At 34.8% G+C, this 25,491-nt stretch overlaps 1 protein-coding gene and 1 long non-coding RNA gene across 8 annotated transcripts in view; both read left to right on the top strand.

Moving 5' to 3' along the window:
• The window catches only part of LOC309506898 (uncharacterized protein), a 136,402-nt gene extending 114,908 nt beyond the window's left edge, over positions 1-21,494 (top strand). Inside the window, exons 1-19 of one of the 7 annotated variants that reach the window (XM_082180905.1) lie at positions 3,985-4,703; positions 4,806-5,150; positions 5,235-5,591; positions 6,849-6,953; positions 7,141-7,236; positions 7,401-7,493; positions 10,472-10,546; positions 11,110-11,223; positions 11,439-11,501; positions 14,125-14,202; positions 14,540-14,620; positions 17,093-17,197; positions 17,413-17,490; positions 18,339-18,410; positions 18,696-18,791; positions 19,007-19,105; positions 20,566-20,584; positions 20,695-20,735; positions 20,839-21,494. In XM_082180905.1, the coding sequence (XP_082037031.1) occupies positions 4,655-4,703; positions 4,806-5,150; positions 5,235-5,591; positions 6,849-6,953; positions 7,141-7,236; positions 7,401-7,493; positions 10,472-10,546; positions 11,110-11,223; positions 11,439-11,501; positions 14,125-14,202; positions 14,540-14,620; positions 17,093-17,197; positions 17,413-17,490; positions 18,339-18,410; positions 18,696-18,791; positions 19,007-19,105; positions 20,566-20,584; positions 20,695-20,735; positions 20,839-20,912 (2,040 nt within the window). In that variant the 5' untranslated portion in view covers positions 3,985-4,654 and the 3' untranslated portion in view covers positions 20,913-21,494. The other 6 variants (XM_082180906.1, XM_082180909.1, XM_082180910.1 and 3 more) reach the window with 6 other exon arrangements.
• LOC309474582 lies at positions 2,056-2,891 on the top strand. Its single transcript, XR_014197389.1, has 3 exons — positions 2,056-2,159; positions 2,281-2,379; positions 2,678-2,891. It is a non-coding gene; the product is annotated as an uncharacterized lncRNA (long non-coding RNA).
• Positions 21,495-25,491: the final 3,997 nt, after the last annotated feature.

Here is a 25,491-nt window from a genome sequence, read left to right as displayed (position 1 = left end):
CTATCCCCGTTATAAATAATTAGATCTAAGGCAGAAGTGAAGAAAACATTTGAATGAATGTATTTTTCATTTTCTAGTATTTACTAAAAACATGGAGATGCCGTGTGGTGGAGAGATATGGGAATGGATATGGGATAAAGTAACTGATGTAGCTCAGTTCAGCTTTTTCATTCTGCCTTCGTTACAATTCACCCTCCTGTTCATCGCTTTTGGAGCCGCCAGTGGAGGTCAGTGACACTTTATCACATCTGTGCCATTTATGAGGAGTAAAAAGGAAAATATTCACAAATGAGAAAAGCAGTAATAAAAAAAAATAAAAAAAATAAAAAATGAAAAGGGTTACTGGAAATCTTACATGAATGTTGTTTGTCTGATTTTAGGTTTTTATGTCAGCATGATTTTCCCACTGTACTTTTTTCTGTCATTTTCCTGTTTGAGGGACATAAACAAAGATAAAAGCAGTGAGTATGAGATGAATTCATCTGACTATAGTTCAGTGTGATCAATGAGTGAATACCGTTCCAGTATTTTTGAATCCTTAAAGCCTTCAATTAGGGTTAGGGTTAAAAAAAACTGTTAAATCTGAATGTTTCAAAGGTCAGTGTTAAAGTCTAATCTGAATTTATGGGTCAGAACTATAAACTATATTATGGGTGAATCATAAGTTTGATTTGTGGTTCAGTTGTGGGATGTTTCTCTGTTACATGATTATATTCACGTTTAGTGATTTTGCTTTGATATTTACAGGTTTAAATATCCAAGACAAGTAAACTATTTTGAACAGATTATTGAATTAAACTATTCTAATCTTTTTATAGGTTCAAATTTGCTCAATATAACCTCATGGATGATCTTCATGTTTATCATGACTGCAGTAATGGTGTATTTCTACATCACATCACTGAAAAATGAAAAAGGTAGAATTACATTTCTAAGCAAATAAATTATTAAAATGTATTTATCTAATTACATCTCTGGGCAGAAGGTTCATATCTTTCACTTATTTTGAACATGAATTGTACAGTTTATTGAATTCTTAATATAATAAAATCTAAGAGTATATAATAAACACACACTTCTGTGTGCAGATGCTGCAGGATGGACCTGTACGTCTGTATTTCTGCAAGTGCTGTGGATGATTGCAATATGCATTAAATGGAATGAAATATCGGGTACAGTTTTATACTACTGCAATTATCTGTGTGAATTGTTTTCCCTCCTGATCTCAGGTTTGAAGATGATTAGTTCAGCTCTCGTGAAGTACAGTGCGCTACGGGTGTAAAAGTGATTTTCATTATGACGGATCTTTGGTGTCAGTGCACTGTCATTGGCGTCTCTCTCTGATCCGTAGACTCTGACTGCAGATGCTGAAAACAATAGAGCAATGCACAATACAACAGATTCTGAGTGAACAGTTTCTTTTGCTGTATGATTCACTCTCTTATACCCATAATGCACTCTGATTCACAGCATTTCTGCTGATATTGCCAAAAATACCAATACCAGTGTTTTGCTCATTCTTGTGATTGTAATTTTGTTCTGGTGCCAGTCTTTCACTTTTATTCATTACATTTAACATTGTCTCACTTTCACTGTGTGTGTGTGTGTGTGTGTGTGTGTGTGTGTGTGTGTGTGTGTGTGTGTGTGTGTGTGTGTGTGTGTGTGTGTGTGTGTGTGTGTGTGTGTGTGTGTGCGTGTGCGTGTGCGTGTGCGTGTGCGTGTGTGTGTGTGTGTGTGATCAACCTTTTCTGTTTTTTAGTCATTTCTGTCACTGGTGTCAAAACACTCGAAAAAGAATGAAATTGTTCCTCCAGATTCACAAAAAGAGGAATGACAATAAAATTGGGAATAGATTAAGATGGATTCTGATTCTGATGGTTAATCAACCATTTTGTCCATGAATGGGTTGCAACCAGTCACTGATTCATTACTTGATTTTGACACTTGCTTTAGTGGGTAATGAAACAGTTTTATGACCTAAAGCAAATTAACAATCTATTTTAATATTAGAATCTATTTTAATATAAAAAACTTTTTCTTTCTTATCTGTTTTAAAGATCTGACCCTCACCTTTAAAAAGATGTTGTATGTGTTTGGATCAGTTGCTGTTGTTTTAGTGAACTCTGTTACACTGATGACTGAACTGATACTGAAAACAGGTGAGTGAATAACAACATTTTACTATGATGCAGTGTCTCATGCTGTTAGTATTAAAACATATCAAAGATTAATTTAAACATTACTAATGATTATAATCTAATATTTAAATTTCATCTTCAGTTAATGGTGAGCGTGCGGTTGGAGATCTGAGAGTCGTCGTCTTCTCCTCTGAAAGCATATTTGCTTTTTCTCTGCTGATTTTGACATTGTTTGGACCCTGTAAGTACAACTGGAATTATTTATGTTTAATTACAAATCATCAAAAAAATGTAATGCTCTTATTTACATTCATTTAGGCTGGTCATATACGACACAAGAGATATATAGGGGGATACAAGGGAATGTTTAGACAGATAACATTACTATGACTACAATTTGTATTAAAAGTTAATTATTGCAGTCAATGGGAATACATAACTATTAACACACTGTAACACTAACAAGTGAAATGACACAGATGAAAATTGCTTGAGACAACCGTTGAAATAGTTGTTAAAAAATATTCTGAATCCTGCAGATGTGATGGAAAACCCAGTGGTGGCACCGTGCTGCCACAGCCTCGGTGGGTGCCGGGTCTGTGTGGAGCAGTGGACAACCAACTCGCTGCACTGCCCAAAATGATTTTTTTTTTGAACTTACAGGGATGGGGGAGGTTGTTACTGTTTTGAAGGACACCATAAGAAGTTAGGGGATTGTTGGTGTAGTTCATTTTTATTTTAGGAGGGTGGTTGTTGGGGGGCCTGTTAAGTTGAGTTATGTTCATCTGTTATGTTATTTTATGCAAATAATAAATTAATAAATTGTTCAATTTTTTGTCTATTATGTTCACTGGCAGAACAGTTAGGTTTACCATAGGGCTACCTTAGGGCTTCACAGTAAATGTTCTGCAGCCATAGATTGTACATGCAATGCCTTTGAAAGCATGTATGTGTTATATATGTTGAATAAATGTTTACGACTTGTATGGATTCTCTTCACTTGCATGACACAATGGGAGTGCTGTATGTTATACACACTGGAATGTGAGAAGAAAGATTCACACAGTATATAGCACACTGGTAAATCATTCTTTTGGCCAGATGGTCTAGGACATTTCTGATGTGAGTGTGTTGTCTGAGCTGCTAAGAAGCTGATAGCAGTGTTAGAATCAGGTTAAAACAGAAGGGCATGCAGGTTTAACTCTGGGCTGGGGGTGAATGATGATGATGATAACTAGGTTGCAAATAAAATCAAAATCAAAAACCAAATGAGATGAACAACAATAAATTCATCTGTATAATCTTGATTTAAAACAGTTACCAAAGACACAATACAGTCAGTCATTTAAATACTGCCACCTGCTGGTAGAAAGGGGGAACGGTTTGGTCCATTACGGTGGAAACCACATTAAATATTAATTTAATTATATAATATAGCGCTAAAAGTAACAACTCTGCACACACAATAAGTTCTTAGGTTAACCTATTTTACCAACTGTATTGAACCAAACAATGCGCTCATTAAACGTGACTGGTGTGTACGTGGATAGGCACGATATTAAATCACTGTAATAAACTACTGTTGCTAACATATTTCTTTCGGTCCAGGTTTATATAAGTCTATTTATTGATTGATTTTTTTTCTTTTTTTTCTAACGTTACTCCGGTATAACGTTAGTGCTGCATATTATGACCGTTCTAAAAGCTTGGCTTTTATTTTTATAGGCTATATTTACTATTACTTCCGGGTCACTTGGCCAACCGGTCTTTCTTTTAATGTAGACCTTCAAACATAGACAGTATATAAACGCCTTCAAACGGAGAAATGAAAAAAGGAATTTCAAAAAACCAAAATCGGACCGTTGTGTGAATTTGGTTTAGACGTCGGTTTTCGTTTTTGGATTCAGAAACCAAAAAGGCTTTTTTTTTTTTTTTTTTTTCGTTTCTTTGTTTTTGGTTTGAAACGACAAACGAAAAAAAGGTGGTTTCTCGTTATTTTGTTTTGTGGTTCAAACTAAAAAACAAACTATCAAAACGTAGATGAAAGGGGCGTTTCAGCGCCGCCCACATGTGCGAACGAAATATCAAAGCCATAAACTGATTTGTAAAACACAAACGAAAATTGAGAAATCGAGCCGAAATCTAATTTTACGTTTATTAAACTAAACGAAATAACAAATAAACGATCCGTCTTTTCATTTCTCGTTATTCCATTAGTAAATGAAATGATCAGATGATAGGCCTACACCTACACGGACCGTTAAACACGCATTCATTCACACCGTTTCTTTTTGTGTGTAGTTGTTATTGTTCAAGTATATCAACAGAAACCGCTACAGATCCAACCGAAAGTGACGCTTGTCTTTGGATTAGAATCTGACGCGCGCATAATTTAAGAAAGCGAAAGTAAGCTGAAAGCGAACGCGACCTCGAGTCGTGTGAAAGACTGCGGACAAAAACTCTTGGTCATGCTAAAATTATGATTTTATTATAGCTCTTTTTTATGTGTAAACTATATGTACATTATGTTTATTGTTATAGCAATACTCCTGGTATTCGCTGATGGTACGTAGCCTATGATCACTTTACGTTGATAAGCGAAAATAGCCTTTGAGTTTTTCTTTCTCGTTTATTAAAGCCATCAGTTTCTCTATTATTTCTCTATAGGCTTCACTGTGCACGGTCCACCTGATCCTCTGGTTGCTCCTCTGGGATCTTCAGTGGTTTTGCCTTGTTATGTTGATGAACCTTTACCAGTGAAGGATCTGGAGGTGGAATGGAGAAGAACAGACTCAGAGACTCTGGTTCATCTGTATCAAGATGGTGAGAGTCGAGCAGAGGTCCAGCAGCAGGATTATCATGATAGAGCTCATTTCTTTACTGATCAGATTCAACATGGAAACTTCTCCCTCCGTCTGGACAATCTGAGAGCTGAAGATGAGGGAAATTACACATGTAAAGTTTACAGTCAGCAGGATTCTAATGAGACTGTGGTTCAAATAAAAGATGTTGGTGAGTGAGAGACACTAAATTGTGGTGAAAATTTCAATCAAATGGCATTTTATGTATTTTATATTTAAACCATTATTCTTTCAGAGCGTCTGCTGGTATCAGGATCGAGTCGCTCCACATCTGCATATGTGGGTGAGGACGTCACTCTGAACTGCTCTGTAGACTCTCACATCAAACCTGAACACATTGAAGAAGTTTCATGGAAGAAAACCGTTGGAGATGAAGATATTCTGGTTCTGCTCTATGAAAACAGTAAGGCTTTTCCAGATTCATCAAATGAGCGATACACAGACAGAGTTGAGTTCTTCACTGATGAAATCCCCAAAGGAAACTTCTCTCTCAGACTGAAGAGTGTCAGAACTGAGGACAAAGGAGTTTACATGTGTCAAGTGTTTGCTGGAGTACTTTCAGCCAATACAACTGTGGTACTGGAGCAACTGGGTGAGTCGAAAAAACATGGCAAATAAATAATGCAGTCTGTTAACACTAGCCGACCTTCTTCAAAGGCTATTGTAAACAATATGGTATTTTAGCTATATTGACACTTGGAGCGAAAAGTATCTACATTTTTGTACACTTGGGGTCAGATTTAATTTAAAAGCAAAATTAGCATGAGATCGCAATGCCATAAAAGTGTCATTATACTGTAAAACCTAACAGTTATATTTACTAAATAAAAAAGAGTTCTGCTCTCAAATATTACTGAATGTTATGTGGACACAATGACTGAAACAGAACTCAAACTGAATGAGTTACAGAACATTTCTAGATCCCAGAATGATAATTGGATTTTCTCTGTCTGCTGTAACCGTGTGTTTATAAAGCACTTCTGTTAAAGCACAAAAGTCAAGACAAAATATGATCAGGTGTTTAAGGTTAAGTATTGATGATGACAATCATCATTTAGTGACCTGATTCACAGATCTCATTCAGTCTAATCTCTGATAAAATCGGCAACATCGTGATTCTACAGCATAAATGTTGTGGCCATCAGATAATATGAAGGATTTTCCTAACAGTGTGTGCACAAAACATTTTCATCTATAGGATTATTAAGACTCACACAGACATCAAGAATCAGCATATGAATCTCAACAATGGTGCGCATTAAAGAAGGATTCATGCTGTAATGCATTCTGGGTACTAGCATAATACAAAACTTATCCGTGGCTCCCAGCATGCATTGTGGCATGAATCAATTTTGAATGGCCATCATTGTTGAGATTCATTTGCTGATTCTTGATGTCTGTGTGAGTCAGTTTGATACCATCGAATTTTTTTAATGTGATTGTCACAACAATGGATCTTACAGGTGTAATGTACCTCCTCAAATGTAATGAGTTAGCTTAACTTATTGGATTTGATTTGATTTGACTTTGTGTGTGATATTGTGAGCTAGCAGTAACTGCAAGTGCTCTGAGTTCTTTTAAAGTTTGAAATTGCACTTTTTTTACTCAATATAGTGAAGTTTTATATAAAGTATTTGAATCCAGTGTAAAGTTTAATTGTGCATTAAGAAATATCCTTGTGTTAGTGCACTCGATTAAAATAAGTTCAGAGTACTCATAACTATTGTTTTTTATAAACTCAATTGAATTGAGATAATCAGTGTCCGCAAATGAAATGAGTTAGCTTAACTTGTTGGGTTTTACAGTGAGTGCAGTTGTAAATGTTATGACGGATGTCTGTGTTTCACAGGTTTCTCTTCTTGGCACATAACTGTGTTGTTTTTCTGTTCTGTTGCTGGATTTGGAGCTGTACTTCTGCTCTGCTGTCTGATCTACTGCAGATCAAAAAACACAGGTGTGTTTGGAAGGACTTATATTGTGATTAACTACTAATTTTGTATTAATATTCATCTTAATCTTAATTATTATTAATTGTATTAATCTTGTATTAATAAAACTGTATTAATTAACTGCATTAATCTTGGGATTAACTGTCACAGTGTTTCGCTCGTTTAACTGATTATTCTGCATCTTCTCTCCAGTCAACTGCAGAACAATCTGGAATCTTCAGCTTTCTCTGGTCTTTTTTCCAAATGTCTGTATGTCCTTCGCCTTCATCCTCTGGGGTCTCACTGAAGGTGAGTTTAGGAGTTTAAATATAGCACTATAAAGCATGTGGCAGATTTTATTAGTCTTTTTTTGTAATTTTGTACAAAATTACAAAAAAAAAATTGTGATTGGACCTATATTGTTTTATTTGATCGATTTTGTTTAATACCCATCAATTAATATTCTGTTCCAGGATTTCTCCATGAGACCGCCACTTGCTCTGCTCTGTATATTCTGAGACCTTTTATATTGATTTGGGCTTTGTCTTATTTAAAGAATCTCCAAGGTATGTTAGAATTTAAAGTTTTTATTATTATTATTTTTGTGAAGGGGATCACTAAATACAAATTGATGGCAACAAAAAAAAAACATAGCATGACAATATTGTTATTGATACATTTTATTGTGGTTAAATACATAACATTTTCAAATTCAGAAGTATGAAATTATTTAAAACCAAAAACTCAGCCTCATTTTTCCCCCTTTAGATTATTTTCTAACTGTATTCTTGGCATATGTTGAATGTGTAATTGAGTTTTAACTGTGTGCTAATTCGGATTGATTCAAACCCCTGCAGACAGTCGGTCAGAAAACTGTGTAATGACATCAAATGACTCCATAATCCCTTTAAATGAGTTTATGATGATAATTCAGATTGTACAGGTGTGGTTCAGGAACAAAATACAGATATAAAACTACATTAATTATACATTTACTTGAACATTTTACAAGTATGATAAAACAACAACCTTAACAGATATGAACAACAATTTAGATCCTGTAATACAGGTAACCAGGCAAATAAATAGAACAGCCTTTCTATGTTTGCCCACAAGACGGCGCCATTAGCCCATTGATCAAAACACATTTAATAATAACTCTTTAATCGTGAAATAACACTCAACCTTGGTATATTACTCTCATAAATTACAGTAACTATAATGAACATTAAAGAAAGAAAAACAAGACTGCAGAATTAGATAATGCAGGGAATACACATTCATATGGCGCAATGGCGCTGGATGCATCTGGATCGCGGCATTAAACAATCTGCAAATTAAAGAGCAAGAACTGACAAAATACACTTTGTATTCCTGCACACTGTATTACATCAGTTATCTCAAGATGCTGCCAACAAAACGAGCGATGAAGTGGATTTCTCTCGCAACATCTCGCGTTCACTGCATTCTGCTCAGATCCTTGGCACGTGATCTTTGTTGACGTTGCAGGATGTGATTGGTCAATTATCCAAAAAGCCTTTTGAACAGAATGTGTCAAGAAATTTGTAGTGTTTGGTGAAAAATACACTTTGTCCTTCCCAACACTGTGTAACTGTTCCTTCAAGCAAGGGAGATTTAAAAAACTAACTACAAGCCTACTCACAGAAAAAAATTATTATATTTATTGACAAATAAACCAATATAACAATAATCAAAGAAAATACATTGTAGAACAAAAACTCATTCCCCCTCAAATGATATTAATAACCAGCCAACCCTCTATAAACCCCAATACAATCCCAACTTTGTCACACAGAACAATTCAAAATAAAGCAAAAAGTAAATTACACAAATAACCCCAAAATCATATTACATAAAAGTATAACAGATTCAAATATCCTCCAAACCAAAAGTATATTCCACTGCAAACTTAAGTCTCATGCAAATAAATAGTTCATGTGTTTTAAAGCATCAATATAGGAGTACAAACATTGGCTGGATGAGGCTGGGAAGTGATATACAAACAAATAAAAAGAAGCAACTCCCTGCTAGCCAGTACGATTCACAACATCCATAAACCATTGCGCTGGAGGCATACAGCGCACACATGCAGGTATGGCTAGCTGGGGGAAAAAAAATCAAACAAAACAAACACAAGAGGAACAGCGATCAACTAAACCTCCCAGCCAGCACAGCCATGTGGGGCCCAAATGGGTTTGACCTGGGCTATCTAACTGGGACCCAGACAGTTTTGCACCCAGTTTCCATGTAGGCCCCACATGGGTTTGCCCAGATGAAATGAACACTGCTTAGTGTGCACAGTACTGGCTGTTTAATGTAACACTTAATCAGTGTTGGAGGTAATGAGATAATTAAGTGATTGAATAATGATTGCGCATTAATGATGAACACCTGCTGTTAACAAGCAGAATCACTGAAGGAAAGAGAAACACAAGAACTACTTCCAGCCACAGCCTTGGATGAAATCAACTGAAGATAAAATACATTGCATCTCTCAAGATCTGATTAAACAACTCCACAAACAGCATTACCAGCTTCACTTATTACTAACCAGACTGACTTTATTTATGTCAGACATCTACAGAAGTTCTTATTAAGAATTAACAGAGTTGTTACCATTTTGGCGATCAGTGTGTGCTTTAGTCAGGCTCTTGACTTTTTAACATTAGTTTTTCTCAGGCAACTGTGTCTGTTTGTTATGGTGAGAACAACAGAACATGTTTGTTAAAGTCTTCTAACTGATTGTTATAATATTGCTGGACCTCATGCTGCAGTAACACAGGGTTTGTGATGAGAATGTATTAATGGTACAACACATTTGTGAGATTCAAATTATTTCAGTGAAACAGGTTATTTCATGATGATTATAAAACCATCAATAGGTAACCATCATCACCTGATCTCAATTCACTTTAGCTTTCTTTGCTGCTGCAAATGTGTTTGACAAACACACTGTCACAGCAGCCAAAGAAGACAATAGATATAATAAGAGTTAAGAGCCCAACTAATGGAAACACTATTCACTGTAATGGTGACTTTAAATGAAACACATTATAGTTAAACCTCTGTTAATTCTCAATAAAAAACTTTTGTAGACGTCTGACAGAAATAAAGTCAGTCTGGTTGGTAATAAGTGAAGCTGGTAATGCTGTTTGTGGAGTTGTTTAATCCTCCAGTTCTTGTTTATTTCTTTGCTCTTGGCTGAGATGTGGCATTGCTATGGCCTGCTTGTGGCCCAGATCTGGCAAACAGGAGTGGGCCACCCAAGTGCCGTAATTCCACGCTGCATGTGGGCCAGATCATCTTTCCATGTGTGCCAGATGTGGGCCGGATCTGGGCCGACACAATGTTGCTATGTGGGTTGGGCCTCCCTTCAGGTGCCTGCTTAAAAACCCTATACCTATCCGGCCACCTCACTGGCTGCAACTGCTTAAATGTACAGTAGCCTACACGCAATGGAACGGATATGCAATAATATTATATAATGACCTGATTTGATTTGTTCAACTCTTTCTGTCTACAGGCAACATTAAAACATGGATCAGGTTTTTCAGAATAACACATGAATTGACTGTTTTCACAGTCGTTGTTTATTCAGGTGAGTAAATCCTAATGTTTCACATCAGAGGTCATGCTCATTATTCTTACATTAAAAGTGCTTTATGAAATATTACCTGTTTTGCTTTAACTTCATTAGACTTGGCCAGAATTCAGCCATTAAATCTCACCCCTCCCTCTCTTTTCTAAAATCCCGTCGTCCAAACCTGAAACTCAAAATGATTAAAAGACAGTGTCTAGTATCCCAGGATTACTTCAGTTTTTTGCTGTTTACAAAGACACGTGTGATTTCTCAGAACATCTATTACAGTGAAATTTGTCAGATAGTAGAAACATTTAAATGTGGAATGTTTGAAATATTGTTTATTACAAAATAATAAAATTACACCTTTTTATAGTTTATACTTTACTGCATGTACTGTAGCCCTTTCTAAAATATCATGATGTACATGAGGTGAACTTCACTTTCACTTGGTACAGATTAAGTCAGTATGGCCTAAGTTTGAGAAACACTGTTCAGTTCACCACATCTTTAGATATGTTCTGTTCTTGCTCAGGACATCATTTATCTTGTGTGACATTTTAATTTCTATCTATTTCTAGTTCTTTTTACATATGGCTGGAGAAAGAGTGCACATGATACAAGCATCAGACCTCGTGTAGCTTCTGGACTGTGCTTTGGAGTTGTTGTGCTGTATTGTCTCGCCCTGAGTTTAGGTAAGAGTTCCTGCGTGATTTGATTCCGTACTTTGTTAAACCGACAGGCTAAGTATATAAGCACAGATTTATTAGGTTAATACGTTTATTACCAATGGTTTTGTTCATATACATATATTTTTTTATTCTACAATTACCAATAATGAAAATCAAATAAATAAGAGCCAAGTTTTCCACTTTTTAGGCCTAACTGTGTGTTAATGTTTGTATTTTAGTTGACTTTAGGCTATCCAGTGAAGAGCGACCAAGAGGGGATTCCTTACTCGTGCAAACTCTAGGTGAACACATTCTTATTGTTTTACTCACTATGAGTTTTTAAAGTTGCAAAATACTATTAGCTCTAGAAAATTAGTTTGCTCTCAATACAGCATTTTACATAGTTAAAAATATAGTTTAATATAGACTGTGTGTTTCTGAGTGTTGATAAAGAACAAAAACATAACGGAAGAAAAAAATTATCCAGAATTTAAAATCTGTATGATTCTTGACCCTCTACTACTCAAACAACATAAATGATCTCTGTAACAAATTATTGACATAAACCCAGCTAACAGAATTTTGTTATAAGAACGTTCTCCATATTCAGTGTTGGTTCTGGGAACGTGGAAAATGTCCAGTTTTCTTGACGTTAGAGGAACATGTTTTAAAAGGTATAATGTTCCTCAAACGTTCTTTCAACTTAATTTTGATTTAAAATTCCACATTCTAGGAATGTTGATTTCTAACATTCCAAGAACATAAAAATGTTTCCTGAATGTTACTAGAATGTTATTTAAAGGTTAGTGTGATGTTCCTGAAACATTCTTTCAATCATCTTTTGAAAGAGTAATAAGAACACAAACTACAACTTTATTCAGACACAGCCTTAGATAAACTGAAGATAAAAGACATTAACTCTCTGAAGATCTGATTAAACAACTCCACAAACAGCATTACCAGCTTCACTTATTACTAACCAGACTGACTTTATTTCTGTCACACGTCTACAGAAGATCTTATTGAGAATTAACAGAGATTTAGATGTTGTCTTATTGGAAATGTTTCGTTTGATGTCACCATCGTGGAGATCAGTGTGTGCTTTAGTTGGTCTCTTGACCCTTGACTTTCATTAGGTTTGTGCTTTATCAGCATTGATTAAAGCAGATTAACATGTCTGTTTAAATATCAGACAAAGACTGTTTTTTTTTCTGTAATTGATGACTTAAAAAATTAAAGCGTTATTGATAAATATGAAATTTAACAAACATGTAAAAGATCATTTGTATTATCATTATTGTTTCAGATGCTAAATGTTGATTTCTGTGAGTATATATATTTGTGTGTGTGTGTGTATATAAATATACATGACACTGTCATTGTTAACTTTCTGTTTAAAACATGTTCTGTGATATTTACACACTCAGACATAAGAAATCAGTATATGAAACACAACAATGGTGACATTCTTCATTCTTTTTTTTGCAGTCATTTGTCTGTTATTTAAACAAACTTTGATCTGCTTATCAATGCAGAAATGTTCTCCATAAACACCTGTAAATGCTGATAAAGCACAAACTTAAAGAAAGTTAAGAGTCAAGAGCTCCATGATGGTGACCTCAAATGAAACATTTCCAATAAGACATCAACATCTAAACCTCTGTTAATTCTCAATAAGATCTTCAGATGTGACAGAAATAAAGTCAGTCTGGTTAGTAATAAGTGAAGCTGGTAATGCTGTTTGTGGAGTTGTTTAATCAGATCTTCAGAGAGTTAATGTCTTTTATCTTCAGTTTATCTAAGGCTGTGTCTGAATAAAGTTGTTGTTTGTGTTCTTATTACTCTTTCGAAAGATGATTGAAAGAATGTTTCAGGAACATCACACTAACCTTTAAATAACATTCTAGTAACATTAAGGAAACTGGATATTTGTATGTTCTTGGAATGTTAGAAATCAAATTCCTATAATGTTGAATTTTAAATCAAAATTAAGTTGAAAGAACGTTTGAGGAACATTATACCTTTTAAAACACGTTCCTCTAACGCCAAGAAAACTGGACATTTTTTATGTTCCCAGAACCAACACTGAATATTTGGAGAACGTTCTTATAGAAAAAGTCTGTTAGCTGGGAATGTAGGCAAGCATTGCTATCAGGATCATTTCCAAGCAGAAAGTTGCATTTAACTTTTACTGTAACGTTAAATGAATATGTAATTTATCTCTCCACATGTTTTAATCAAAAAGGGTTTTGATTAAAAAAAGCCAGGAGGCCTTTCTGTGTGGAGTTTGCATGTTTTCCCAGATCCTCCGGTTTCCCCAACAATCCAAAGACACGCAGGGTAGGTGAACTGGAGACTAATCTGTCTGTAGGTCGTAGGTGTGAAGGAGTGTGTGTGTGTTCACTCTGTTATGGACTGGCCATCAATCCATCCTCCCTATGGCACGAGATGCTATAGGCTCCAGTATTACTGCGACCCTGCAAAGGAAAAGCAATTTGGAAAATGTACTGTGTGACCAGAATTATACTGGACAAATAGTTGTCTGTCTGTATGACTCAGTAATACGTGCCGTGTGTCATCTCAAGGTTTTTCCACTGGAGCGGCTCCTGTCAGTGTTTGACCAAAACATTCAGTTCTAAAAGCATTCAAAGCTGTTGTAGATTAAGATTTGTCAGATGAACTGTGATGAGACTTTCAGCCTTACAGACATTTAGCCTGATCAATCATCTGACCTCAGTGTTCCTCACTGCTGTACGACTGAGATTACTGTGGTTGGGAAAGCTTTCACAAATGAAAGTTTAAAAATTACAAAATGAACAACCAAGCAGAACAAGAGAGAGAGAGAGAGAGAGCAGGTGCAGTACAGTCCAAGTTGGAATCATATAATTCATTCTTCCATTCATGCTTAATTTTCTCTCTTTTTAGTTTTTTTGGGGGGGATTTTTTCCTTGTCTTTGTTTCAATTGTTCCAGTTGATCTTCTCATTTGGACTTCCCTCTCTAGGTAACACCTGCATACTGATTCCTTCATAATTCATTACAATGATATACAACATGTAGTTTTAAATTCCACCTGTTTAATTCCACCTGTTTGTCTGTGTAAAAATCCAGTTGATTATAATTCAGACAATTTCAGCTCGACATAGAACAGCTTGTAGAAGAACATGCTGACATTAATGTGAAAACTGAATGAAGTCATTAAGAGGTGCAGAAGAAAACTCCTATTTCAGGGATTTAACATTTATGTTTAAGATATTCTGAGCAATCCTATGTATTTTAGCTACATATTATTGACTTTTCTTTTTTAATGGGAAAATAATAGACGTATTCTCTTATTTTAGGATTTGCAATTGTGGCATTTGTTCCACCACTACTGTTGCTCTTCATGCTAGTTTTGCCTCGTCTCCAAGCAAAATTCAAATGTAAGTACATGCTGAAACACACTCTTATCATTGTTGTATTTGTATAGATGTGGAAAGAGTAAATCCCATAATTATATTCCTGTATTTGTGAATTTGTGATTTTGATACTGTATGAATAGAAATGCGCTGCTTATATAAAAAAGATATGCTTAATTTATTTGCTAAATCATGATTTACATGATTCAGCATGAAATAGGAGTTGCTACTGACACTACTGTTTTGTGACATTTTATATATAAAAAAAATACAACAATTGAGGGTCTTGATTTTATCCATTGGTTGTTGATATTGTGAAAAGTGAGCGGTGTGTAACTGAATGGAGACACATCTGATAGTGAGTGGCTTAACTGAATGATTGGCCTAGACATCAAGTGAATCCTATCATGAGAAGATGAAGTTATTGTAACGCGATCAACGATCGATCATACAATAACATTTAATATAATACTTAGAATAAACAGCCAACATATGAAACAGCGTGCTAACACAAACAATAGCAGATAACTGAAGAGTGAACAAGGAGGAACTAAAATACATGGTGACGATGACGAACAGCTGTGATGATTACTGTTAGTGTCCATGGTAACTGATGAGTGGCGGCAAATGAGAAGGAACACGTGACGAATGAAAACTAGCAGAACATAAGGTGACCAGGGCCGGATATAGGCATGGGCAAGGAGGGGCAATGCCCCCCCAAATGCCGTGACTGCCCCCCCAAACGTGATGGCATGCAAAGATCCCAAATTTAAAAAATATTTCAAGAGAAATGGTCAGAGTGAGCGCTCTCTGCTCTCTATCCCTCATTCAAAGTAGCTACTGATTGGTAGATGTGTTTCATGTAACCACTTTTGGTAAGCATCATGTTAATGTTCATGTTCATTTTCCATGCCTTTGTTTTATGTTGATCTTGTTTTGTGTGAATAAACTGCACTTGGGTTCTACAAACTTAACATACTCTTAGCCCTCATGTCATTCTCTGGCCCTCATGTGATCATGTTCCATGTTGTCATTAGTTCATGGTTTCATTGTGCATAGGTGTGTCTTGTTCAGTCATTAGTCTTGTGTGTATTTAAGCCCTCATGTTTGCCATGTGTCCTGGTCAAGTATTGTTTCATGTAACCGCGTGGCCAGTCGCTTCACCGGCTTGTGGTGAACCTGCTGAGCTTCACGTCTCAGTCAGTCACTGCAGAGCGGAGCACGCAGACACACTGTCGTCAGCTGAGCTCAGCCCCTGTTTTGAGTTTCCTTCGCCGTCAGTCACTGAAATTATTTGGTTACTCTTTCTGTAAGCGTGTTCTCATTCCCTCCATATCTCTCTGTCGCTTTCTCTTGTAATTTGCACCGAGTGACGAGTCGAGTATGCGCCAATTTCTGGTTGCTAAACACAGCACAACTTTTTCAGATAACTAAAAAAAAAGTTACACATATTACAAACTAAACAAAAAGTGAAGGTTTTCAAGTTTCAAAAGACAATATTGTCAATATGAAATGAATTAGCTAGGAACTAACAACAAATTATCAGAATAATTTTTTTTTTTAAAACAAAAAATCAAACAGAATATAGATACATTTTTGTTTAAATCCTTGGTGCAAATTAGAGCAGCTTTCAAAGACAACATAAACTAAATGAAATGCTAAGCTATTAGCAGTGTCAAGCCAGATGTTAATTATTTTGTTTAGAATCAGACCAGAATCAGGTGTGTGTGTGTGGGGATTTTTGACTGCTAGGTTATATTCTGTGTGTGAAGGCTTATTTTATTTTAATGTTTAAATCTCTTTGTTTTTTTCCCTCTTATGGTATAACGCTGGAGTTCTCGGTAAATTTTTCATCAGACGGAACATTAATGTTCTCCGCTGCCCGGTCGGCTCCTGCAGCCCAGACATCCACATGTGTACCGCTTGCTAATTCACAAGTGCTGTAGGTAACAGTGGGAAGTCTGGGAACATGGCTCTGTTCCCACAATGATTGGTTCGGCACAGCGCTACTAAATTCTGATTGGCTATTCTTATGTCTATTTTAAAAAAATTGGACAAATGAGTTCTATGCAATAGTCTCATATTTCTATCGAGAAAATGTTATTTCGCGATAGATATCGTTATCGTTTTATCGCCTAGCCCTAAGATAGATATATGAATAGATGAACTGATATGATGATAGTATAGTTAGTATAGATTTCTATGCATTTTAGGGGTTTGGGGGGATTTGACACCCCAAAAATGACTTGCCCCCCCTGATATTCTACCTGCACCCCCTAGTGGGGCTGGCTGAATCCGGCCCTGAAGGTGACCATTATGAATTTTTTTTATTATGATTACGAGGTTAAAAAACAAACAAAGAAACACACAGATGAATTGATAATTCACACAGAACATAAATATAGTGTCAAATTTGTTTTCTGATTTTTCTCAGATTTGTATCAGATTTATGTGACCTGTAAAAGTTTATGATTTCAGAAGATCATGTTTTCACAGTTCTCCACCGAAGATGGATAACATCATTCTGGATGATAACAATACCGCTCCTATATATCTTCCTTGTGATTTATATTCATCTAACCATATTGGAAAGAGAGAAAGGTATGCTACTTTATTTTATTTTTAGTAATTTTAAATTTTCATCTAGAAAAATAAACACTTTCTAATATTTTTAAGTAGATTTGCTGTGGTAAGTCACAAATTTGTCTGCTTTTATGCAAGGACAAATATTTTTTGTAAGGTTTACATTTATAATACACTAAAATAATTGTTTTGTAAGAGATGTGCTGATCAGAAGTGCTTTATTAAATCTACAGAGTATTTGGGATGGACCTGCGTCATTGTATTTATTGAAGTTCTGAAGATGATAGTGGTGTATGAAAACCGTGTGACAGGTATTACACATCACTGACATACAGTGTCCTTTATTACCCCACACTGTAATTATAAAACAACATAAAATATGGCTCTAAGAAGTAGAAGTTACCTTTCTGTGATGTTTATGTCTTATATATGCAAATTAATGCACTGTAATCACTCACTGCCGAATGTGCTTCACCTCAGCGCTGAATACTAATGCCAATGTGACACTTCAGTTTTGGTTATTTTTAATAAATTTGCTAAATAATTACACATTTCATTATGGGGCACTGAATGTAGAAAAACTGAAATGTGAAAAAAAAAAACACGTAAAACAGTTTAGCATATAAGGCTGCAAATATATTCTATTCAGTTATCAACAGCATTTTTTTTTTTTTTTTTTTTTGCACACTTTTCCTTAAAAGTGAAATGATTTCTATAAATCCAGTTGCCATTTGCTCATGTTCTGAGTATTTCTTGAACATAAAAGCAACAAACTATAAAAAATATAAAAAAATAATTAGGGATAATCAATCAATAATGAATCATTTATTGTGTATTCTGATTATGAGTATTTTAACATTTAAATGTATTTTCAAGTGCTTAATTTTTGGAATATGAAAACATTATTCATACTGAATAATCAGTAACTGCCCAACACTGGATACAATTCTCTCCCGACCTTTTGATTGATTGATTGATTGATTGATTGATTGATTGATTGGTTGATTGATTTGTAGGCCTTTCAGTAAATTAGTCAATAAAAACATGTTGTTGTCTGCATTTTGTTTTTACTAGAATAGATATTATGATCCCAGGATAAATCCATAATCTCTTCGCATCCTTTTGGCTTTTGAATCAGATTTCAGTTTTGTTTTAACAGAGGCAGAACATTCAGAAATCCAGAGACGACAACAACAACAGACTGAGACGAGCCAACAAGGATCAAATACATGTAATTACTCACTGCTGAATCTTAATATGAAACCTAATTAAAAATTAAATAATCCTAATAAATCCAGTGAAGTTGATTGTATATATATATCAGTTTAATTGTTTGTTTTGTTTTGTTTTGTTTTGTTGTGTGTGTGTGTGTGTGTGTGTGTGTGTGTGTGTGTGTGTGTGTGTGTGTGTGTGTGTGTGTGTGTGTGTGTGTGTGTGTGTGTGTGTGTGTGTGTGTGTGTGTGTGTGTGTGTGTGTGTGTGTGTGTGTGTGTGTGTGTGTGTGTGTGTGTTTATAGTGCCTCTCTGTAATGAAATCATGTACATGTTTGGAGCAGTTGGTCTTGTTTTGTTGAGCTCTGTTACACTGACAGCAGAACTGATCCTGAAAGCACGTAAGTACATATCTAAAATATTATATTACATTATAGAAATCTTTTAACATCACAGTTTTATATATTTACACACACAATAAAAAACATGCTGAAAAAGAACCGAACACAGCAGGGTTACATTATACAACTACTAAAATGTGCTTTACTGTTTTGCTTTCAAATGTCCTGTGCATCTTCCTTTCTCTTTAATATTATTCTATCATTTTAATTCTTAGGAAATGGTGAGCGCGTCTTCAAGGATCTGAGAGTCATTGTCTTCCCCTCCGAATGTGTTTTTGCCTTGTATTGGCTCATTTTACTAATGCATGCTTACTGTAAGTATCTTTTAAATTTTTTAATTGTCATTAGGGGATCAAGTGCGTAGCACTGAAACTAAATTGCAATTGCTAAAATTTCCAAAGATCAGCATTCTCCCCTAAAAGTGATCAGGCAGAAACTTTAAAACTTTAAGGGATGGGAGTTCTCACAGCGTCTACAACGTCACCCGATTGGTCTAATAGTGGCGTTACAGCTATCAAATGTAGCCTACGTAATGGCTCATAACTCCAAACTGTTCGTTGCAGAATCAAGTGCATTATATCCTTGACTTAAGAGTGCCTGGCCAAGTGTAAATGGAACCGTTTTAACAAATCGGATAGCTTTCCAGTCAGTGAAAATGCATGAAGTGGTGTAAATAGAGCTGGTAAGTCCCGCCCATCCATAAAACCCCAAGTGGACCTCTAGGTTGAAAAATCATCAATGCAAGTGAATGTGAGAAAATAATTATTTTCTGGTCCCGTTTGAATTGTGCCATGAATGTGAACATATGTTGTCTGTGAATTCTTTATATAATTTTCCATGTTACGAGTTTGACAGTATATTGTATGATTCTTTGGCTAGCAGTTGTGGAAAAGACATAATGAGAAAGACTACGTCGACTGACGTCACCCCATAACACATTTTCCCTCCACTTGTCAAATCATGGTGCTAATTCTGCGATAATCTATGGAGACAGATCGAGATGCCTGTGTGTTTTGTACCCAAATGTCACCATTCAAACCAAATGGGCTGTTCTTTCTTCAGATTCCCGTCTGATGTAAAAACTAGGTTGTAGTCCACAAAGTGCTCTCACACAAAGTCTAACCGTATCAAACTTCTACCCGCTAAATTGTAGCATTCTTCACACGAAAAATTATATAAAAAATTCACAGACAACATATGTTCACATTCATGGCACAATTCAAACAGGACCAGAAAATAATTATTTTCTAACATTTACTTGCATTGACGATTTTTCAACCTAGAGGTCCAGTGGGGTTAGCGAAAGGGGCGGGACTTACCAGCTCTATAGGCCTTTGTGAGTTTATATATATATATATATATATATATATATATATATATATATATATATATATATATATATATATATATATATTTTTATAATCTAAAGAAACCTTTTCCACTATTAAGAACCTTTAATACAATGGAAAGATTCCATGGATGTTAAAGTTTCTTCACTGAAACATCAAATAACCTGTATTTTTAAGAGTGTAGCCTAATATGACAGTGAACAGGGCTGGTGGGTCACTGGTTTATTTTACAATGTCTATAATGCTGATTTGTAACAGATGCAAACAGTTATTGAAATGAAGGAGGTTCAATGCTGGTAAAATGAGACAAACATTCACATAATCCTTACAGAGGCTGATTTACTTGCTGTGATTCTGATTTTCCCTTAATAATTATTATTAACATTTAAAAAAAAATTCTCTCTTTAATGTCTCCTGTCACACAGGGAAGGTTGTTACAAATAAGTAAGTTCAGATTTGTATTCAATACAGCTCTCATGGGCCTATGTATGTATATACAGTACATTCAACTGTGTATATCAATGTTATATCTGTAATTGTCTTTTCTAATACAGATTTACACACAATCGAAGGAACACACAGTTGTCAACTCAGGGTAATACAATAATTATGTGTGATATAAACTGATCTGCAAGGTTTGACATCTTCACAGTTCAGATGTGTAGTTGCCAAATAACAATGTCTTGTTTTAAACACAGAACACACCAGCAGAGAGACTCATGAAGTGGAGAATCTGTCAGCGCCTGATTCTGCTGTTTCACAGACACAGTGATCGAGACACGGACTCTTCCACATTTCTCCTGCACTCTGACGCTCTCTCCGTCTGTAAAAGAGGAGTTCCTCTGGAGTAAAAACCAACTAAATTAGACTGAAGACTTGCAAATTGCTTGGATAATTTTATATTGGTTGTTAAATCATTTCAAAAGTGAATCATGGCAGTTTTAAGCTTCTTATAAGTTTTTTTTTTCATAAACAGTCAGATTATATTATATATTAATATTTGAGTATTTAGTTAAATATGAGGGAGTTGAAGATGTTTTGTAAATGTTTATGTGTGGCCATTGCATCAGCTTTTATGGGCAGACTGTTTTTATTTTTAATAACTTCATTTTTCCGACTCAAAATGGATCTGCTTATGTTTGTGTTTGTCTTTATTTTGATAATGTCTCAGGATACTGTATGTAGCCGTATACACTGAAGGTGCAGAGTTGGCTGTGCCAAATTTAAATCTGTACAAATTTATGTAATGTTTACAAACCAGTTTGTAAAAACAAATCCTGTTGTAAAGTGTCTGAATTTAGTCTATGTGTGTGTGTGTGCGTGCTGTCAGATAATAATAAATGTTTAGAGAATGCTTTCTATTGTCTTCAAGCTCGTTATATATATATATATATATATATATATATATATATATATATATATATATATATACTGTTAGACTTTTCAAGGGTTTTTTACAGTAACTTACTGGCAACACTGTTGCCAGTAAGTTACTGTAATTAAGAGTTACAGTACCAAACCATATTTCAGTTTTACAGTACATGGTACTGTAATTGTGTAATACAGTGCATTACTGTAAAAACGAAGCTAATCAGTACGCTACTGTAATTATTTTTATTTGTACTAAATATAAATTAGATTTCATAATTTTAATATATGATTAATTTTATTTTTATCCTACATAAGTACTACTGACATACAAACCAATTAGACAAAGTTATCACAAAATACCATTTTTTTATTTAAAACATTTCATATATATCACAAAATAAACATGCCAATGCTGGAAATGATGTGTGACATTTTTACAAATTAATGGGTGAGATTGGGGACAACGTTTTTTGTGTTAATTTTAACTAATTCATTGTGTTAATGATTTTAACAAAGTAAATATGTCAGAAAGGTTAGCACAAAGATGTGTAAACGTGTTAAATTAACACATTATGTGCTGTCCTTCACTGCACACATTTTTAAAAACATACATAAAACCATAAACAAAACATTAGCATTTGACTAAATGAATGTAGAGTCATTGGTTGTTTAGCTTATACAAGTATTATAATGAAATATCAACCATTACATTCATAAAACTGCGGAATATAAATACATTAAGCAGTCAAAAAGGAAATGTCCAACACAGGACAAAACACAGTTCTTTTCACAATACATGACACATAACCCCAGTTTAAAAATAATTTCACTTATTTACAAAAATGTGTTGGATTCATGTACACTGGTGGCCAAAAGAAGTATTTAAGTGTCTTAATGTTTTTGAAAGAAGTCTCTTTGATGCTCAAGAAACATTTCTTATTACAGTTTTTTACAATTGCTATGACAGTTTTTTCAATACATTTAACAAGTTTCCTAAACTCTTAACGCACCAACACACCTAAAACACACAATTGGCAAAACGGTTAATTTCATGCTCAAAATCACACATTGTAAACTAAACTCCAAAACTAATTTTCAAAATACAATAATACACTAACACAATACACTATGTCTAACAAAACACTGCAAACATGTTTCAAAATCAAATAATTATTCAAAGCACTAACACATGTTCTCTTCCAACAGGAACATTTAGTCAATCATAACACAATGACAAAAAAAACACTATCATCAGCTGAAATTACAGAAACTGCATTATTTTATATGTGTCAGTTCTGCCCTTATACAACAGACAGTATACTGTATTGTACCGATCATAGATTGTGTTTTGCACTGCAGTTTTTTTTTTTTTTTTTTTAAGTCTCTCTACATTTTTGTTTTGTTTGTAATGTAAATGCATGCATTTTGTTGTTGTTGTTTTTTTTGCAGCAGCAGCAGAAATTCAATACAACAAAATAAATGACCCTTCTTAGAGTAGCTTTATAGAATGTATGGTTTATGAAAAAAAGAAGACAGAGACAGAATTGCTGCAGTAACAGCTTTATTTGCAACAGGACATTTCTGCAAGATAACAAAAATATGCATATAGCTGCCATTTACAGTATTACTGTATGTGAAAATACAAAATATACAAACAGAAAAAGCCATCTTCTAATCTGCCCGGTCTTCTGCATTTGTCCACGTTCTCATCCACATCACACCTGATATCTTCCCTGGCAAGGCATCTTGGGAAGAATCTTTTGGCATGCCTTATCCTGGCAGTGTTCAGCTGTGATGTCTTGGTATACAGCATCTTTTGCATACAGGAGGGACATTTGGTCCTGTGGACTATGGTCAAAAACCTTTCATCTCCAGGCTGAGAAAACTCCTCAATGGGGTTGAGGAAAGGGAAGTAAGGGGCAAGGAAAATGGACATCATCCTCTGATGGGCGTCAAACCTGGCTGTGACGGGAATGGTGGAATGCCACATTGTCCCATATTTGCATAACTTCAATCAGCTGTTTCTCACTAGCAATGGAATAATGTGAAAATACAAAATATACGAACAGAAAAAGCACCAGAAGAATTAAAAAATTTTTTTTTTTTTAAAAAGAGTCATCTTCTATTTCCATAATTCAATCAGCTGTTTCTCAGTAAGAATAGAATAAAATACAGGGGATATATTTGTGTTTCAATTCACAATATAAACAGCTGTTTACCTTGACTTTAGCCTGTAAGGTTAGGTTTAGAACATGGTGTTATCTGTTCTGACATACAGTGTTAAAGCATTGGTAAATTTGGCAGTAAAAATCCATTGTTTTGGTCTTGTTTGAGCTTGTGTGTAAAAGAAGTTCAAGCATTTTAAATTTGTGTTAATTGTATGCATTTTGTGTTAAAGCAACAAGAAATGTGTTAATAGTATAGCTTACACAGACAGATGTAGTGCTAACTGTGTTAAGAGTTTTGGAAAATTGTTAAATGTATTGAAAAATCTGTCATAGCAATCGTAAAAAACTGTATTATCAATGTCTGACTGTCTACTCCTCCATCTTAGGAGTAAAAGTCATCATCAAAATAATCTTTAAAAAGCCAACACAATGTTTTTGTCCACCTTTGCGAATAAATGAACTTCTCCAAAGATTGGTTCCTGCTCAGAACTTGATTGACAACCTCAGAATGTTCCCTGGTCTGTGTGTGTGTGTCCACAAACACTAATGTACTCAGTCCTTCAGAGGAGTTCCCGGTTCCAACACTATAAGAGAGAGAGAGAGAGAGAGAGAGAGAGAGAGAGAGAGAGAGAGAGAGAGAGAGAGAGAGAGAGAGAGAGAGAGAGAGAGAGAGAGAGAGAGAGAGAGAGAGAGAGAGAGAGAGAGAGAGAGAGAGAGAGAGAGAGAGAGAGAGAATATTAGTGTCACATTATTTTTAACCTCCTTTTTTGTTAATTTTTATTATTATTTTCACAAAAACTTAAGAATATATATTTGTAAACAGCTTTTGTCAATAAATAGCATACAAAATAACTAAATTAAATTATGCCAGATTACATTTTTATACTTACAAATCCTAAATTCTGTCCAAAAATGCTGAGATCCATAGAAAGAAAGACTGAAATCGATGATTTTAGCCCATTTCAGCTTGTCTGCAGTGAAGGAGTTCATGTTTGAGACAAATACACAGTAAGAGACACGCAAGAAATCACTGAGTGATGATCGTTCTCCTTCCTACAGTAGTTAACCCACCTGTGCGCTGATATTAGGACCTTCCTGGTCAGGTGGGACTGCAATGGTAAGAGAGTCTTCTGCCTAATAAAATATCAAAATAATGCAAAAATATAAACTTAAGTTGTTTAGAATGCTAGATTTGGTATGAATGAATTAGTGAGTTTTACTGCAGTGCTTACCTGGATACATTTAATCTGGTGAGACTGAACATAGAAAATGGTCCATCTTCTGATTGGTTCATTTGCTGTGAAATAAATATAATGTTAGACATGATGCAAAGGTCACTTATTTGATATAAAGTTAGCCAATTTTATAGAGATTTTATAAAATATTGTAAGCTACCTAGTCTGCACCAGTAGCTCCAAAGCAATTTTCACATATTGCTAATCATTTCAGCAAACTTATCTCAAAATATATCACAAATGGCCTAAAGTTACCTCTGGAATCTTGCTAGACGTCACTGGCGCGAATTGGCGCTTTGTTGCAGTTGCCTTTAAACACATATAAAAATGGAAGTAAATATTAAATTCCATAAAAAAAATAAAAAAAATATATAATATGTTATAGTTTGCAAACTAATGCTAAAACTATAAAGGTTCTCATCAGTAGGCCAACATTATCTACAACCAAAACAGAATTTCACATTAGTTTATTCACATTTATTGTTAATGTAAAGGCGTTGCTCGTTGGCATATTTTAACTCGACAATTCAATAATCTAACAAAGTGTGTAAAATGAAACGTTAGCTCAGTTTACCCT

This window comes from Leuciscus leuciscus, assembly GCF_965113295.1.
Source record: "Leuciscus leuciscus genome assembly, chromosome: 1".
Classification (NCBI taxonomy): domain Eukaryota; kingdom Metazoa; phylum Chordata; class Actinopteri; order Cypriniformes; family Leuciscidae; genus Leuciscus; species Leuciscus leuciscus.
Note: the sequence above shows the minus strand (reverse complement) of the source record. Positions and strands in the feature narration are given on the sequence as shown.